The 15,166-nt window shown below is 39.6% G+C and overlaps 1 protein-coding gene across 4 annotated transcripts in view; it reads right to left on the reverse strand.

Annotated features, from left to right (window-relative positions):
* Positions 1 to 15,166, reverse strand: part of scml2 (Scm polycomb group protein like 2) — a 140,550-nt gene that overhangs the window by 68,146 nt on the left and 57,238 nt on the right. For all 4 annotated transcript variants that reach the window (XM_072260718.1, XM_072260721.1, XM_072260722.1 and 1 more), the window contains 2 exons: positions 12,732 to 12,820; positions 9,312 to 9,555 (listed from right to left, as the gene is read on the reverse strand). In XM_072260718.1, coding sequence (XP_072116819.1) covers positions 9,312 to 9,555; positions 12,732 to 12,820 — 333 coding nt within the window. The remainder of the gene's footprint in view (positions 1 to 9,311; positions 9,556 to 12,731; positions 12,821 to 15,166) is intronic.

A 15,166-nucleotide genomic window follows, 5' to 3' on the forward strand; every position in this document is an offset into this window, starting at 1 on the left:
AATATGGGGAAAGGTTTATTGCAGTCTACACTGCCTATATCCTCAATTTTATAACCAGTTCCTCCATCTTAACCTCCTCCATTCCAGGAAAAACAGACCTAGCCTCTCCAGTCTCTGTTCAATTAAAATACTGTATCCCGAATAACATTCCAGTAAACCTTTGCTGCACCCTCTCCAGCACCAACAGATTTTTTTTATGTGTTAAGGTTGAGAGTAACATTTAGGCTTCAGCTAATGACTGGCAAGTAGCATTTGCACAATGTATCAGGCAAATGATTACAAGAGAACATTAAACCACTTCCCAATGACAATGGCATTACCATCAGAAGACCGTGTAAGGAATCTGGAGCAGCAGCTGGATGACCTTCGACTCATAAGGGAGAATGAGGCAGTCATTGATGAGAATTCAGGGAGGTAGTCACACCTAGGCTGTCGGAAGCAGGTTGTTGGGTGACAGTCAGAGGGGGGAAAGCAAAGGTGAGCAGACAGGTAGTGCAGAGCACCCCTGTAGCCATTCCCCTGAATACTAAGTTTACCATCCTGGATACTGTTGGCCGAGATGACCGACCAGGTGTGAGCCACAGTGGCAGGGCCTCTGGCACTGAGTCCGACCCAGTGGTGCAGAAGGGTGGGACGGAGAAAAGGAGAGCTGTCGTCATTGGAAACTCTATAGTCAGGGGAGCAGAAAGGAGATCTTGTGGACGTGAGAAGGACACCCGCATGGTTTGTTGCCTCCCGGGTGCCAGGGTCCGGGATGTCTCCGACCAGGTGCACGACATCCTGGTACGAGAGGGAAAGCAACCAGAAGTCGTGATACATGTTGGGACCAACGACATAGGGATGAGGTCCTGAAGCGTGAGTTTCGGGAATTAGGCAGAAGGCTGAAGAACAGGACCTCAAGGGTGACGTTCTCAGGATTGCTGCCAGTGCTACGTGACAGAGGTGGTAAGAATTGGAGGAGATGGCAGTTGAATGTGTGGCTGAGGAGTTGGTGCAGGGAGCAGGGTTTTAGATTTTTAGATCATTGGGATCTCTTCTGGGGAAGGTGGGACCTGTACAGATTGGATGGGTTGCACCTGAACTCGAGGGGGAGCAATATCCTTGCAGGTAGGTTTGCTAGCATGCTTCGGGAGGGTTTAAACTAATTTGCGAGGGGGATGGGACCCAGAGCGATACAGCAGTGCAAGAAGTGCATGGAGTAAAGCCAGATCTAACATACAGAGAGGATTTGAGGAAAGAGAAGCAGAATAAACGGTGTAAAGACAGTAAGGTAGAAGGGCTGAAATGTGTGTACCTCAATGCAAGAAGCATCAGGAACAAAGGTGATGAACTGAGAGCTTGGATACATACATGGAATTATGATATAGTGGCCATTACAGAGACTTGGCTGGCACCAGGGCAGGAATGGATTCACAATATTCCTGGATTTCAGTGCTTTAAAAGGGATAAAGAGGGCGGAAAAAGGGGAGGAGGGGTGGCATTACTGGTCAGGGATACTATTACAGCTACAGAAAGGGTGGGTAATGTAGCAGGATCCTCTTTTGAGTCAATATGGGTGGAAGTCAGGAACAGGAAGGGAGCAGTTACTCTACTGGGGGTATTCTATAGGCCCCCTGGTAGCAGCAGAGATACAGAGGAGCAGATTGGGAGGCAGATTTTGGAAAGGTGCAAAAATAATAGGGTTGTTATCATGGGTGACTTTAACTTCCCTAATATTGATTGGCACCTGATTAGTTCCAAGGGTTTAGATGGGGCAGAATTTGTTAAGTGTGTCCAGGATGGACTCCTGTCACAGTATGTGGACAGGCCGACCAGTGGGAATGCCATACTAGATCTAGTACTAGGTAATGAACCGGGTCAGGTCACAGATCTCTCAGTGGGTGAGCATCTGGGGGACAGTGACCACCGCTCCCTGGCCTTGAGCATTATCATGGAAAAGGATAGAATCAGAGAGGACAGGAAAATTTTTAATTGGGGAAAGGGAAATTATGAGGCTATAAGGCTCGAACTTGCGGGTGTGAATTGGGATGATGTTTTTGTAGGGAAGTATACTATGGACATGTGGTCGATGTTTAGAGATCTCTTGCGGGATGTTAGGGATAAATTTGTCCCAGTGAGGAAGATAAAGAATGGTAGGGTGAAGGAACCATGGGTGACAAGTGAGGTGGGAAATCTAGTCAGGTGGAAGAAGGCAGCATACATGAGGTTTAGGAAGCAAGGATCAGTTGGGTCTATTGAGGAATATAGGGAAGCAAGAAAAGAGCTTAAGAAGGGACTGAGAAGAGCAAGAAGGGGGCATGAGAAGGCCTTGGCGAGTAGGGTAAAGGAAAACCCCAAGGCATTCTTCAATTATGTGAAGAAAAAAAGGAAGACAGGAGTGAAGGTAGGACCGATTAGAGATGAAGGTGGGAAGATGTGCCTAGAGGCTGTGGAAGTGAGCGAGGTCCTCAATGAATACTTCTCTTCGGTATTCACCAATCAGAGGGAACTTGATGATGGTGAGGACAATATGAGTGAGATTGATGTTCTGGAGCATGTTGATATTAAGGGAGAGGAGGTGTTGGAGTTGTTAAAATACATTAGGTCAGATAAGTCCCCGGGGCCTGACGGAATATTCCCCAGGCTGCTCCACGAGGTGAGAGAAGAGATTGCTGAGCCTCTGGCTAGGATCTTTATGTCCTCGTTGTCTGCGGGAATGGTACCGGAGGATTAGAGGGAGGCGAATTTGTTCCCTTGTTCAAAAAAGGTAGTAAGGATAGTCCGGGTAATTATAGACCAGTGAGCCTTACGTCTGTGGTGGGAAAGCTGTTGGAAAAGATTCTTAGAGATAGGATATATAGGCATTTAGAGAATCATGGTCTGATCAGGGACAGTCAGCATGGCTTTGTGAAGGGCAGATCGTGTCTAACAAGCCTGATAGAGTTCTTTGAGGTGGTGACCAGGCATATAGATGAGGGTAGTGAAGTGGATGTGATCTATATGGATTTTAGTAAGGCATTTGACAAGGTTCCACATGGTAGGCTTATTCAGAAAGTTAGAAGGCATGGGAACCAGGGAAGTTTGGCCAGGTGGATTCAGAATTGGCTTGCCTGCAGAAGGCAGAAGGTGGTGGTGGAGGGAGTACATTCAGATTGGAGGATTGTGACTAGTGGTGTCCCACAAGGATCTGTTCTGGGACCTCTACTTTTCGTGATTTTTATTAACGACCTGGACGTGGGGGTAGAAGGGTGGGTTGGCAAGTTTGCAGACGACACAAAGGTTGGTGGTGTTGTAAATAGTGTAGAGGATTGTCAAAGATTGCAGAGAGACATTGATAGGATGCAGAAGTGGGCTGAGAAGTGGCAGATGGAGTTCAACCCAGAGAAGTGTGAGGTGGTACACTTTGGAAGGACAAACTCCAAGGCAGAGTACAAAGTAAATGGCAGGATACTTGGTAGTGTGGAGGAGCAGAGGGATCTCGGGGTACATGTCCACAGATCCCTGAAAGTTGCCTCACAGGTGGATAGGGTAGTTAAGAAAGCTTATGGGGTGTTGGCTTTCATAAGTCGAGGGATAGAGTTTAAGAGTCGCGATGTAATGATGCAGCTCTATAAAACTCTGGTTAGGCCACACTTGGAGTACTGTGTCCAGTTCTGGTCACCTCACTATAGGAAGGATGTGGAAGCATTGGAAAGGGTACAGAGGAGATTTACCAGGATGCTGCCTGGTTTAGAAAGTATGCATTATGATCAGAGATTAAGGGAGCTAGAGCTTTACTCTTTGGAGAGAAGGAGGATGAGAGGAGACGTGATAGAGGTGTACAAGATAATAAGAGGAATAGTTAGAGTGGATAGCCAGTGCCTCTTCCCCAGGGCACCACTGCTCAACACAAGAGGACATAGCTTTAAGGTAAGGGGTGGGAAGTTCAAGGGGGATATTAGAGGAAGGTTTTTTACTCAGAGAGTGGTTGGTGTGTGGAATGCACTGCCTGAGTCAGTGGTGGAGGCAGGGACACTAGTGAAGTTTAAGAGACTACTAGACAGGTATATGGAGGAATCTAAGGTGGGGGCTTATATGGGAGGCAGGGTTTGAGGGTCAGCACAACATTGTGGGCTGAAGGGCCTGTACTGTGCTGTACTATTCTATGCTCTATGTTCTATCACCGATATCTCACCATTTTGTTGTTCACAGCTAAAGCAAAATTTAACTAGACCAGATACTCAAACAGTACAACTACAGGATTATCTTTGCTTCTAAATTGGTAGTGTGTTATGATACTCTACACCGATCTGGAAGAGTATATTTTTGAAATACTCAAGAAGCTGAATACAACAGATTATCTGTCACCTCCGTGGATTATGGCAGACTATAGCTGCAGTGTGTATTTCAGCCTCTCTGCAGTGTCCTAACCAAGGATTCTGTGACAGTATCTTTTGTGACACTACCAGAAAGAAGGATTTTGCTGATGAATAAACACAAGAGATTCTGCAGATGCTGTTAATCCAGAGCAACACACAATGCTGGAGGAACTCAGCAGGTCGATCAGCCAGCATCAAAGGGGAGGAATAAACATTTTCAGCTGAGCCCCAGTCCAGATAACACACACAAAATGCTGGAGGAATACAGCAGGCCAGGTAGCATTTATGGAAAAAAGTACAGTCAACGTTTTGGGCCAAAACCCTTTGAGAGACCCAGTCCAGACGAAGGATCTCAGCCTGAAGCTTCGACCACTCCCCTCCATTGATTATGCTTGACTTGCCGAATTCCTCCAGGAATTTGTGTGTGCCGTTCTTTTATCGACGAATCATAGTAAAAAATGGAAATCGTTGAAAAGTACAAAGGAAAATGTTTGATTGTCAGGGCAAAGGAGGAATGTAATACTATCATCCACAGTATCTGCACTACATGCACATTTGTGGCTTAAGTACCCCAACTGTCATTTGCGATGGGCAATAAATGGAGGCTTGACAGCAATCTGTTACTGCATGGATGAACTTAAAAATCTTTCATTAGCCAGCAAGAGGGATGGAAGATTATTCATTACAGAACTGAGAGGTTCAGGCAGAACGTAGCAACATGGAGGAGGAGAAGATGGCGGCACGACACAGCGCGCACAGCCTCTCTGGTGGTGATGTCTGTTATCTGTCAAGTAGGAGGCCGTGCACAATTCTGATTTGATGGAGGCAGACGTGAGAGCACGGAGGAACACCTGGTGAAACTTCTGAAATGCCCGCTTCGCTGCCGCTGCTGCTGTGTGATCCGAAATCTCCAGAGGGGAAGGCCCCAAATCCTCGGCTTTGCCTGTTGCTTGGCGGCCAGGGCTGGGGTCGAAGCACTCGGCAGAGATTGTGCTCGGTGTTGGAGGGTTGGTCGGAGGCTCAAAGTTTTCGGACGGAGTCAGAGTCGGACTGTGGTCGGGTGCTTCCAGGATGCTGCATCGGCAAGTTTGTGGCACTGGAAGCTCAAGGCAGGGAGAGTTTCTTCCTTCCACCGTCTGCGTGAGATGTTGGGGCTAATCGGGACTTTGAGACTTTTTTTTTTTACCATGCCCATGGTCTGCTCTCATCAAATTACGGTATTGCTTTGCACTGTTGTAACTATATGTTATAATTATGTGGTTTTTGTCAGTTTTAGTCTTGGTCTGGCTTGTGTTTCCGTGATATCATACCGGAGGAATATGTATCATTTTCTAATGCTTGCATTTCTAAATGACAATAAACTAGGACTGAGTGTCCTCATAATCTAATCTAATCTAACTATACTTTCCCCAACACCGTTTATTGTCTAACCCGAACAACTTCATGAACTAGATGAATTGCCTCTAAATAACTCAGCATGGAAAACTGACGAATACTGAGGAGAAAACAAAGTGTGCAAATATATTAATTTGTTGAATTTTTAAGCAATGTCACAGAGCCAATTTATTTTAGTCCACAAGTAGGACCTCGGTAAGTAGTGCAAAATTTGAATTTGTAGTATTTCAGTTTGTTCATTTAATGATACACTGTCTTTTTCTGATCATTGTTTAAATTGAGAAATACAATTATTTTGCAATTGACATGAGGCAGCTGGTGACCATAGAGTATTAAGTGATATATGAAATATTATTTCACAATCAATATACCAAACACATCCATTACTGGTCCATTCAAACATCTACTTAAAAATACAGCAACAATAAGAAAACTATTTTGCTATCCACCTTAAAGAATAATTCACCCTTCTCACAATCAGCAACTGTTCTAATAAATAATAATTTTAACAATGAACATGAGTAATTTTACTAAAATGTTAGATGAATTAAAACTTTAGCAAATGGTATGGTCTTGTTCCAAAACAAAAAAATCAAATCTACGAAGAAACAAATTAATCTTTCAAATTTTTAATTAAGTTAAATTCTATCACAATAAGCTCAGGACTGGAAATGTTTGATATTAAAGTTATACTGCATCATGCATTTATAATTAATAGCACAAAATACAAAAAATATTCACCAACTGCATTAGAATATATATCAATTTTTGAGAGCCTGGACCGGTGATAAGTGTATTGCAACACCATTTACTGCACATTTGGACTTAAGCACTCTTATCAAACAAAAGCTACACAGGCAACCAATAACAAAGGTAGCTTTGTTCATTTAAAAGAAGTAAAATAAGAAATATATATGCTTCAGTAACATTTACCGTGGTTTGATTTAGGTGCATCCTACCAACTCCTACGAGCCTAAAAGTCCCTCATTTCCCTTCTAAATTTTCTCTGTCGACTGTACTTTTTTTGCCTACCAACCCATCCACAAAGCCCATACTTGACTGAAGCTTGATATTTGCATTAGTTTGGGGATGTGGGGGGATGGTAGAAAAGTGATGAATTTTAAACTAATCTGTATACCATGTGCAGGCTAGAGACAGTGCTCATCAGTCACCTGCTCCCACTATCTTCACCCCTAATTTTGCACAAGGCTAAAAGGTTAAAATGGGTCACAGATTCACAAAAGGCAGAAACTCAAGTTGGTCATCTGCATTTGCAGACAACGGTCGCCATTCTAAAATGTATACTAAATCAAAACCAGAAACACTTGCATCAAATTCTCATGCATTGGTAGTCTTATAGTCAGTAAAACAGGTTTTGATATTTACATAAATCTCTGATTATGTTACCAAATAGGGAAACAGGCAACATTCATTTCACAACTCTATCATATAGAACACACTTATTATAGCAACTAAGAATTAAAACCCAAATATGCCATTGCAAATCCTATAGAAATTAGATATGGTCAAATAATGGGCAAATATCCATCAATAATTAATTTTCACCTTGTTTTTCAAATGATCATATTTTACAAGGTCACATGAATATTAAACAAAATGATCATAACTTATTTACCTAAAACAAATTAAGAGGAAGCTGTAAAAGTGCAGCAGTTTACAGATTAGACTTTCAAGTCTTCACATTAAAGGAACGTATTTGACAGTTACAGGGCTGGAAATTTGCATGTAACTATCCCCTAGGTAATTTGCAGCATGTAAGAATTCATATCCATACACTAATTTAAATACTTCTTCTATTCAAGTTTAAACTTGCACATAGAGCTACTTCTAAGCATCTTACCAAAACTTAAAATTTGAATTTGAAATTGAACTATCAATCTGCCATGTTTAACAAAAGATCAGCTACATTTAAAAATATTAAGATTGAACTCAAATTATAAATTCCAGGATTTATCAGTCAATATCATAGCAAAATAAATGTTTTAACAACCTCAAATAAAGAAAGAATTTAATCTACAACACTGAGCATTACATATTATTGTTAGGCATCTTGATATATATGATCAATAGGCAGGGTTAAATAAAAACATAAAAACTGTTTTGTTGGAAGGACAGATCAATAGTTCAGTCCTTTTCAGAAAATGTCACCCTACTGCCTGCCAGTAAGTTCAATTGCTCATTCCACACTCTGTGCCCATGTTGTTACTAGATTCCCATGAAAACAAAGAGCCTCTGTCTTATTGGCTGATATTTGAATGCTGTGCCTTCCCTGCCTTTCACATTCAAAGTGCTTGTGTGCAACTATTGTGACTCCTGAGTATTTCAATATGCAACTCAACTAAGCATGGTCTGATCCTCCTGAGTTCTATGAAATAAATGAAAGCCCAACTAAAACATTATCAACTAGAGCTTTCAATTTATTCAACCTTTTTAAACGACAGTTGTGGATTTCCAAAGCCAACAATATTTAATAATTCTCTGACAATTAAATTTCTGAAACAAAGCAAATGATATTCCTCAAATTTTTTAATGCTAGATTTTAATAAAGGAAAATGAAACACAATCCAAATATTCTAACCATCTGATTTTATTTAAGATTTCATTTAATGTACACTGTCATATGGGAAAAGTCTTAAGGTATCTTCAATCTAAGCCATAGAGCAACTGAAATTATTGAAAACTCAGTCATTGATTTAATTAGCTAATATAACATATAAACAAATACATGCACCGTACAAGTTAAGCCTAGCTCTTAAATCACAATAATTCCCATCTAACACAGAACCGTTAACCTCAAACCCTTCCCTCCCCATTTTTGTTTCTCTCTCCTTCTGATCCAACTGGCCCCACCACCCTTAGTCTTTCTCCTCTCCCACCCTTTCCCCTTCCTCATCCTCTGCCCATCACTCACACACTTCTCCCAACAGTTCCCCAAATCTCCATCTCTGAATTCCATGCTTCACCATCTACTCTGAAACTGTCTGTGAATTGATATTAGTATAAAATCATCTGAAGATGTTATTATTTCAAACTTTTAACAAAGAATGACACCACGTCAACTTGGAAATCAATTTCTAGTTTTGGATCATCAATAGTTAAAAATCTTACACTTTCCTGATTATTTATCAGAATTCATTACAACATTCAAAGTTTATCAACAACTCTTCAAGGCAAACTAAGAGTAACCAGTAAATACAGGAAATTTTTTTACTGGCTCCCATATCTCAAATTTTCAAGAAGGTTGTCTACAGCTAAGTAACAGTAAATTAAAAGTTTAAATTAAACTAAAAATAACTTGCATTTCTACAGCAAATCTAATGGCTTCAACATCTGCTACTGAGTTATAATCATTGCTGTCATTGTCAGAGAAGGTGACAGGTAATTTACTTGACATTGTAATAAGAATTAAGGATAATCTTGTGAGATTTTGGTTGAAGTATGAAAATTGGCTAGGTAACCAACTGATAATTCTACAATTAAGCAAATCTTTGTTAAACATACCAAAATGTATCTTCCTCACAAAACTTTAAAACAAACAATATTCAGTTTAAAACTTACCCCTATTGCCAGGTGGCTGGAGACTATCTCCTGTCATAGCACACCATCCCACTGGAAAAATATCACGAGAGTCATATTTGCACCAGTAGTCGAAAGCACCTCTCCAACCATCAAATGTTATAAAAATGTCATCTCCTTTCACTTCACTGATAGTTGCTGGACAAATCAGATGAGGATTTTTCCGGTCCACAGCTTCCAGTTTCATACCAACTTTGAAATGATTATGCTGTGGACTGGGAGGTTCCTCCAAGAGAAGAGAAGTATAATTTTTAAGTGTACGCATTCATTTAAAACTCATAAAGAATATTACAACTTTAACTAAACATTAACTTAAGTGTAAAAGTAAGTAATAGAGGCTTGGCATCATTCTTCAGTTTTCTTGAATGCAAAGTTAAACTTTTTCAATCAAGTATGATTGCAGTTACAAGGTTAAAACTTAAATGGTGTCCTTTGTTGAAAGGAACATGAAAAGCAAAGGAGGAACAAGAAAGTACTGAGGTTCAAAAGCAGATTCACTAATTGAGCAATTTTCGTCCAACAGACTCATAAATATAACAGTCCATACCTGTCCACAAAAAATCCTTGTAAGCATACCCAACTCTATCGCAACACTGCCTTTTTCAACTTCTTTACTCCTTCTAAAATGTCAGACAACTAATTTTAATTGCAGTAACAGATAAGCACAAGTTTCCTGCAACTAAAGGGCCACTATCATCTTTGACATAAAATGCATATCCCTAGCAATCATTTAAATGAGCTAAATCATTCAAAATTTTGTCATACCTAACTGAAGTTGAACTTCATCTACATATGCATCACATCACTACGACCAACTACTTCCAATTCTATAACATAATTCAAATTCAACCCAATTTCAGTTGTCAATTGTTGAAGTCCTCATCCATGCCAGAGTTACTGCAAGACAACTACTCCAATTTACATACGTTAGTCTCCTTGTTTAATCATGATGAAGCAGGGTAATTTGGGATAGGTTCTAAACATTTTTGTTGCTTGCAACCTATCTCATGTTAAATTTTGCTTAACTATACTTGTCAGGTTAAGCAATGTTCCAGCATTATTTTTTAATTATGTTTTCAGTCCCCCCCCCCCCCGCCACCCATAGCTCCCAAACTCAGTAAGCTCCTCTAGCCCCACAATTTCAGATACATTCTAATTCTAGTCTGTTGTGATTTAGGACTATAGTTATTCCACCACTGGCACCTATGCCATTTAGTTGCTCAAAGACTAAACTCTGGACAAGCTTCCCTAAACTTCTTCACTTTTCAAAGCCTTTTTTTTTAGGCTGTTCTTAAAATTTGACACTTTGCCCTCTGCAGCTTGATCTGGTTAGGTATCTTGGTATAATTTATTTAGGATCAAATTTAAATCAAAGAAAATGAAGATATTAAGTTACACACATCAAAGTTGCTGGTGAACGCAGCAGGCCAGGCAGCATCTCTAGGAAGAGGTGCAGTTGACGTTTCAGGCCAAGACCCTTCGTCAGGAAGATATTAAGTTCTTCAGTTCATTTTCAGAACAAAAAAAAAGGTGTGGATCAAAAAAGGAACCACACAAATTTATATGTTTAACGGCTTGATTAATTTAGGAAAGAGAAAAATTTCTGGAGAGATCAATTTAAATTATAATTTAGGATGGAAAACTTATTTTAAGTCTTGCACTGTAGCTTAAACTTAGCCTGGATTGGCAGTATAATCAAATAGCAGTACAGCAGGGACTACATTTAGGAGACAAAAACCATTGCTGCCATTAAAAAAAAACTACAAAAAGAGAATAGCCAAGTAACAGCTTGCATTAACAGCTACCATTAAGTGACATTTTATCACTACCTCTGAACTCACAACTTCAATTCCTGAATTCAGCTACTGATTTGATCATTTGTGCCAGAGATTTGGTTGGTCTTCCGGATAAACGTGCTTCCAATGACATTTGATCTGTTATCAAACATTATTTAATGAATTTTAGGGCTCTGTGTAGTAAAGCATTAACCTTGTTGAAAATATTTAGCAATATACAAAATGAATTCCTCAGACTTAAAGTAGTACTCCCAGCATCCTATACTGAAAAAAATGCTTTACTCCAGGATGTGCTGTCTTCCAAGGTATAAATATCATCTTGCCATCAGTTAAATTGGACTAATGATCCTGTGTTTATAGTGTAAGTTTATTCACAAGTGAAAATACAACCCAAGTATATTACTGCTACAAAGCATCTTGTAAATCTTTGAAAGCATCTAGTCATTAGTACTATTTCCTACAGCTCAATACTTGCTTTTTAATAATGCTTCATTATGTCCTGAAGTTCTTCACAAAAAATGCATTCCTTTTCAAATGCTGTAACTGATACTGAAGTAAATGTGAGAAGTCTTTGAAATAAGATGCCACAAATGGATAGCAACCAAATAATCTGTTATGCTAGTGATGCTCGTTGAGAAACGGATTTTAGTCATGCCACCAGGGGACCTCCTTGCTCCTTACAAAGGAATTTCATGTCCATTTCACTCTGCTAAATTTAAAGTTCCATCTAAGAGGGTGTTTAGAAAAATGAAATGCTGTCTTAATAGAGCACTGAAAAGTCAACCCAGTTTTATGTAAACAACAGGAATTCTGCAGATGCTGGAAATTCAAGCAACACACATCAAAGTTGCTGGTGAACGCAGCAGGCCAGGCAGCAGCTCTAGGAAGAGGTGCAGTCAACGTTTCAGGCCGAGACCCTTCGTCAGGACTAACTGAAGGAAGAGTGAGTAAGGGATTTGAAAGTTGGAGGGGGAGGGGGAGATCCAAAATGATAGGAGAAGACAGGAGGGGGAGGGATGGAGCCAAGAGCTGGACAGGTGATTGGCAAAAGGGGATACGAGAGGATCATGGGACAGGAGGTCCAGGAAGAAAGACAAGGGGGGGGGGCCCCAGAGGATGGGCAAGAGGTATATTCAGAGGGACAGAGGGAGAAAAAGGAGAGTGAGAGAAAGAATGTGTGCATAAAAATAAGTAACAGACGGGGTACGAGGGGGAGGTGGGGCCTAGCGTTTTTATGTATTCAAGTTTTTAAAATCTTCAGTATGATTTAAAGGATTTTCCTAAATCAATATCCTTTTAATTATTAGTTTATATTTTGAAAGAAGATTCAAATCTTTTCACCCTATGCCAAACACAAATAGTTTCAAATCTAACATCACCCTATGGCAAACACCCTTGTATTATTTACAAGGATGGGTGACACCTTCACATGAGAAGCAGAATCTTCAGAACACTGCAGCCTAGCAATAAAATATTAAATTTTATAATTAAAGGGGTAAGAGGGCAGTGTTGGTCAATGCACATCAATAAGAGTTCAACAGAAAATAAGGCATCAGATAAAATGGTAACAACACTTGGTGTATTATTTGAAAAGGACATTTCTTACCTTTTTAAATATAGATGCTGGGGCCATTTCTGCTCCATTTAATGTTCTAAGCAGAAACATCGGCCACGAAGAAGCATTCATTCTGAATCCTGTCCACCCATGCAAAACAAACATGAGGTAGGTTTCAAACAGTACTGAAATCATAGGGGAAAATAATGCCAATTCCAAGTTACGGAATAGATTTTCCATCGCAAGTGGCCAGTCTTTTATTTATAAGAAGTTTTTTAAAAGCTGCTTATGTCATTTCTGGTGCTCATAAGTAAATCCTTAAGATTACCACTTCGCAGGCATCAAAATTATGTTATACATTTAGATACCTTACATCTCAAATGAATAGCCCAGCCAAAGGTGATGGGAACAGTGAACTAAATTAAGAGACAAATTCAGTTCGACATCTTTTTGTGAAGACAGCTCCAATTTTTAACATGGACAAACAATGAAATAGAAATGTAGATCAAAAAAAGAAAACTCCAAACAGTTCAAAACTTCATGGCCAAAGGCCTTTATGTCACAAGTTGGTACCTACACTTGCCTGCCTTTTCACAAGCTTGAGACAAAGTCAACTCTTATTTTGAAAATAAATGTAAGCATTGAAAATGTTAAAAATATGCAAACCATCAGGAAAACAAATGGTACAATGCCCTTTATTGTAAGAGGATTTGACTATAAAATGCTACATGACCTTATGAGTGGAGATATCTTGCTCCATAAAGGCAAGATAACATCTGGAATATTCATCATTGAAGGATATACTTATTATAGATTGAGAGCAGCGAAGGTTCCCGAGATAGATTCCTGAAAGGTCAGGTAAAGCAGATTGTGTCTATATTCTCCATTGCAGAAAAATAAGAGGCTACTTCCTTGAAACACACAAAATTCTCAGCAGGCTTGGCAGGGTAGATATGGATCTGATGCATCCCATGCCTGAGATGGTGGAGAATAAGGAATCACAGTTTCAAAATAGGGATCTGCAATTCAGGATGGGGTGCGGGGGGGGGGGGGGGGGAGGGAAGAGGGGAGGGAAGAATTCTTTGCACCCAGAAGACAGTAAATCCTGTTATGGCCATGGAAGCTGAATCATTCACATTCAATACAGATTTTTTAAGCTATTAAGGAATATGGGATTAATGCAGGAAAGAACAGAATTAAAAGATTCATCTAATTGAATGGTGCAGCTGCCTCAGAGGAATGAATAGCCTACTCCTGATAGTCTTACTTACATTCTACTAGCTTAAGTTCAAGACAAGGGTGGTGATCCTACGGCACCCACGCCCAAGATGGCACGTGCAAAAATTTTGTTGGCAAGCAGCACATAGTGCCAACCCTCAATTCTTTAAACCCTATCCATAAATAAAAAGATAATGATTATCTTTACTGCCAAATAAATCATGATATTTTACAACCTGAGAACAGTGAGATGTTTGCACAGGAAACAGCCAGTGGTTGTGAGAGCACGTGATGTTGGATAATGTGTTTTAAAAACCTCACAGACCTGGTGCACCTATCAGTACTTGGTTAGTAAACAGATACAATAATAATATTTGGAAATTATGTTTTTTCAATTATCTTTAACAAGATTAATATTAAAAATTTTGAAACTGATTTTCTAAAATGTTTCATTTATTTCAAGAGCAATATGCACTAAATGCTGGAGAAACTCAGCCAGTCAGGCAGCATCTATGAAATGGTGTAGTCAACTTTTTTTGGACTGAGAACCTTCATCAGGACTTAATGAAGGGTCTTGACCCAAAACATCAACTGCTTACTCCATTCCATACATGCTACCTGACAGGCTGATTTCCTCCAACATTTTGTGCTTGCTGTGCAAGATTTCCGGTATCTCTGCTGAATCTCATGGTTGTCCTTATTCCAATCTGTCTCTTTTTATTTTATTAATAGTCAAACAATGAATACATGTAAGTAAGCAACAAGACTCATCCTCGTTCCTTAAAAAATTCCATAATTATTGTTACTAATTCGTTAACCAATGATCATCTCAGCTCCGCATTACCATGGCACATGAGAAAATTTTTCTTAGCAGACGGTCACCAATTCTCAAAAAGGTACTCCACCTCTTTTCAAGAAAGTTAGAGGCAGGTTATCGATTTTGGCTTAACTTCTGATAAAGATCAGACCAAAATCTAAATTGACTTTTGTACACCTTCTGATATGTGGATTCCCAGAATTTTCCTTAACCTTTATAACTGTTTAAGTAACAGGCTCTCATATTGAAATGGCAAATAAATAAAACATCAACAGCAAAATAGTTTTCATGGTAAAAATTCCAAGTTCCTGGTCCTTTTACAATTTATATGAAACGAAAAAATGTGAAACTTTCTAACCTGAAACAGATGGATCCCTGTTTTCAGCATTCTAAAAAATTATAAAGCTTGTCTGTTGGCCTTCTCCTTTCAATTTTCCCACATAATATTCTC

The sequence above is a fragment of the Mobula birostris genome, chromosome 6 (genome assembly GCF_030028105.1).
Source record: "Mobula birostris isolate sMobBir1 chromosome 6, sMobBir1.hap1, whole genome shotgun sequence".
In the NCBI taxonomy this organism is placed as follows: domain Eukaryota; kingdom Metazoa; phylum Chordata; class Chondrichthyes; order Myliobatiformes; family Myliobatidae; genus Mobula; species Mobula birostris.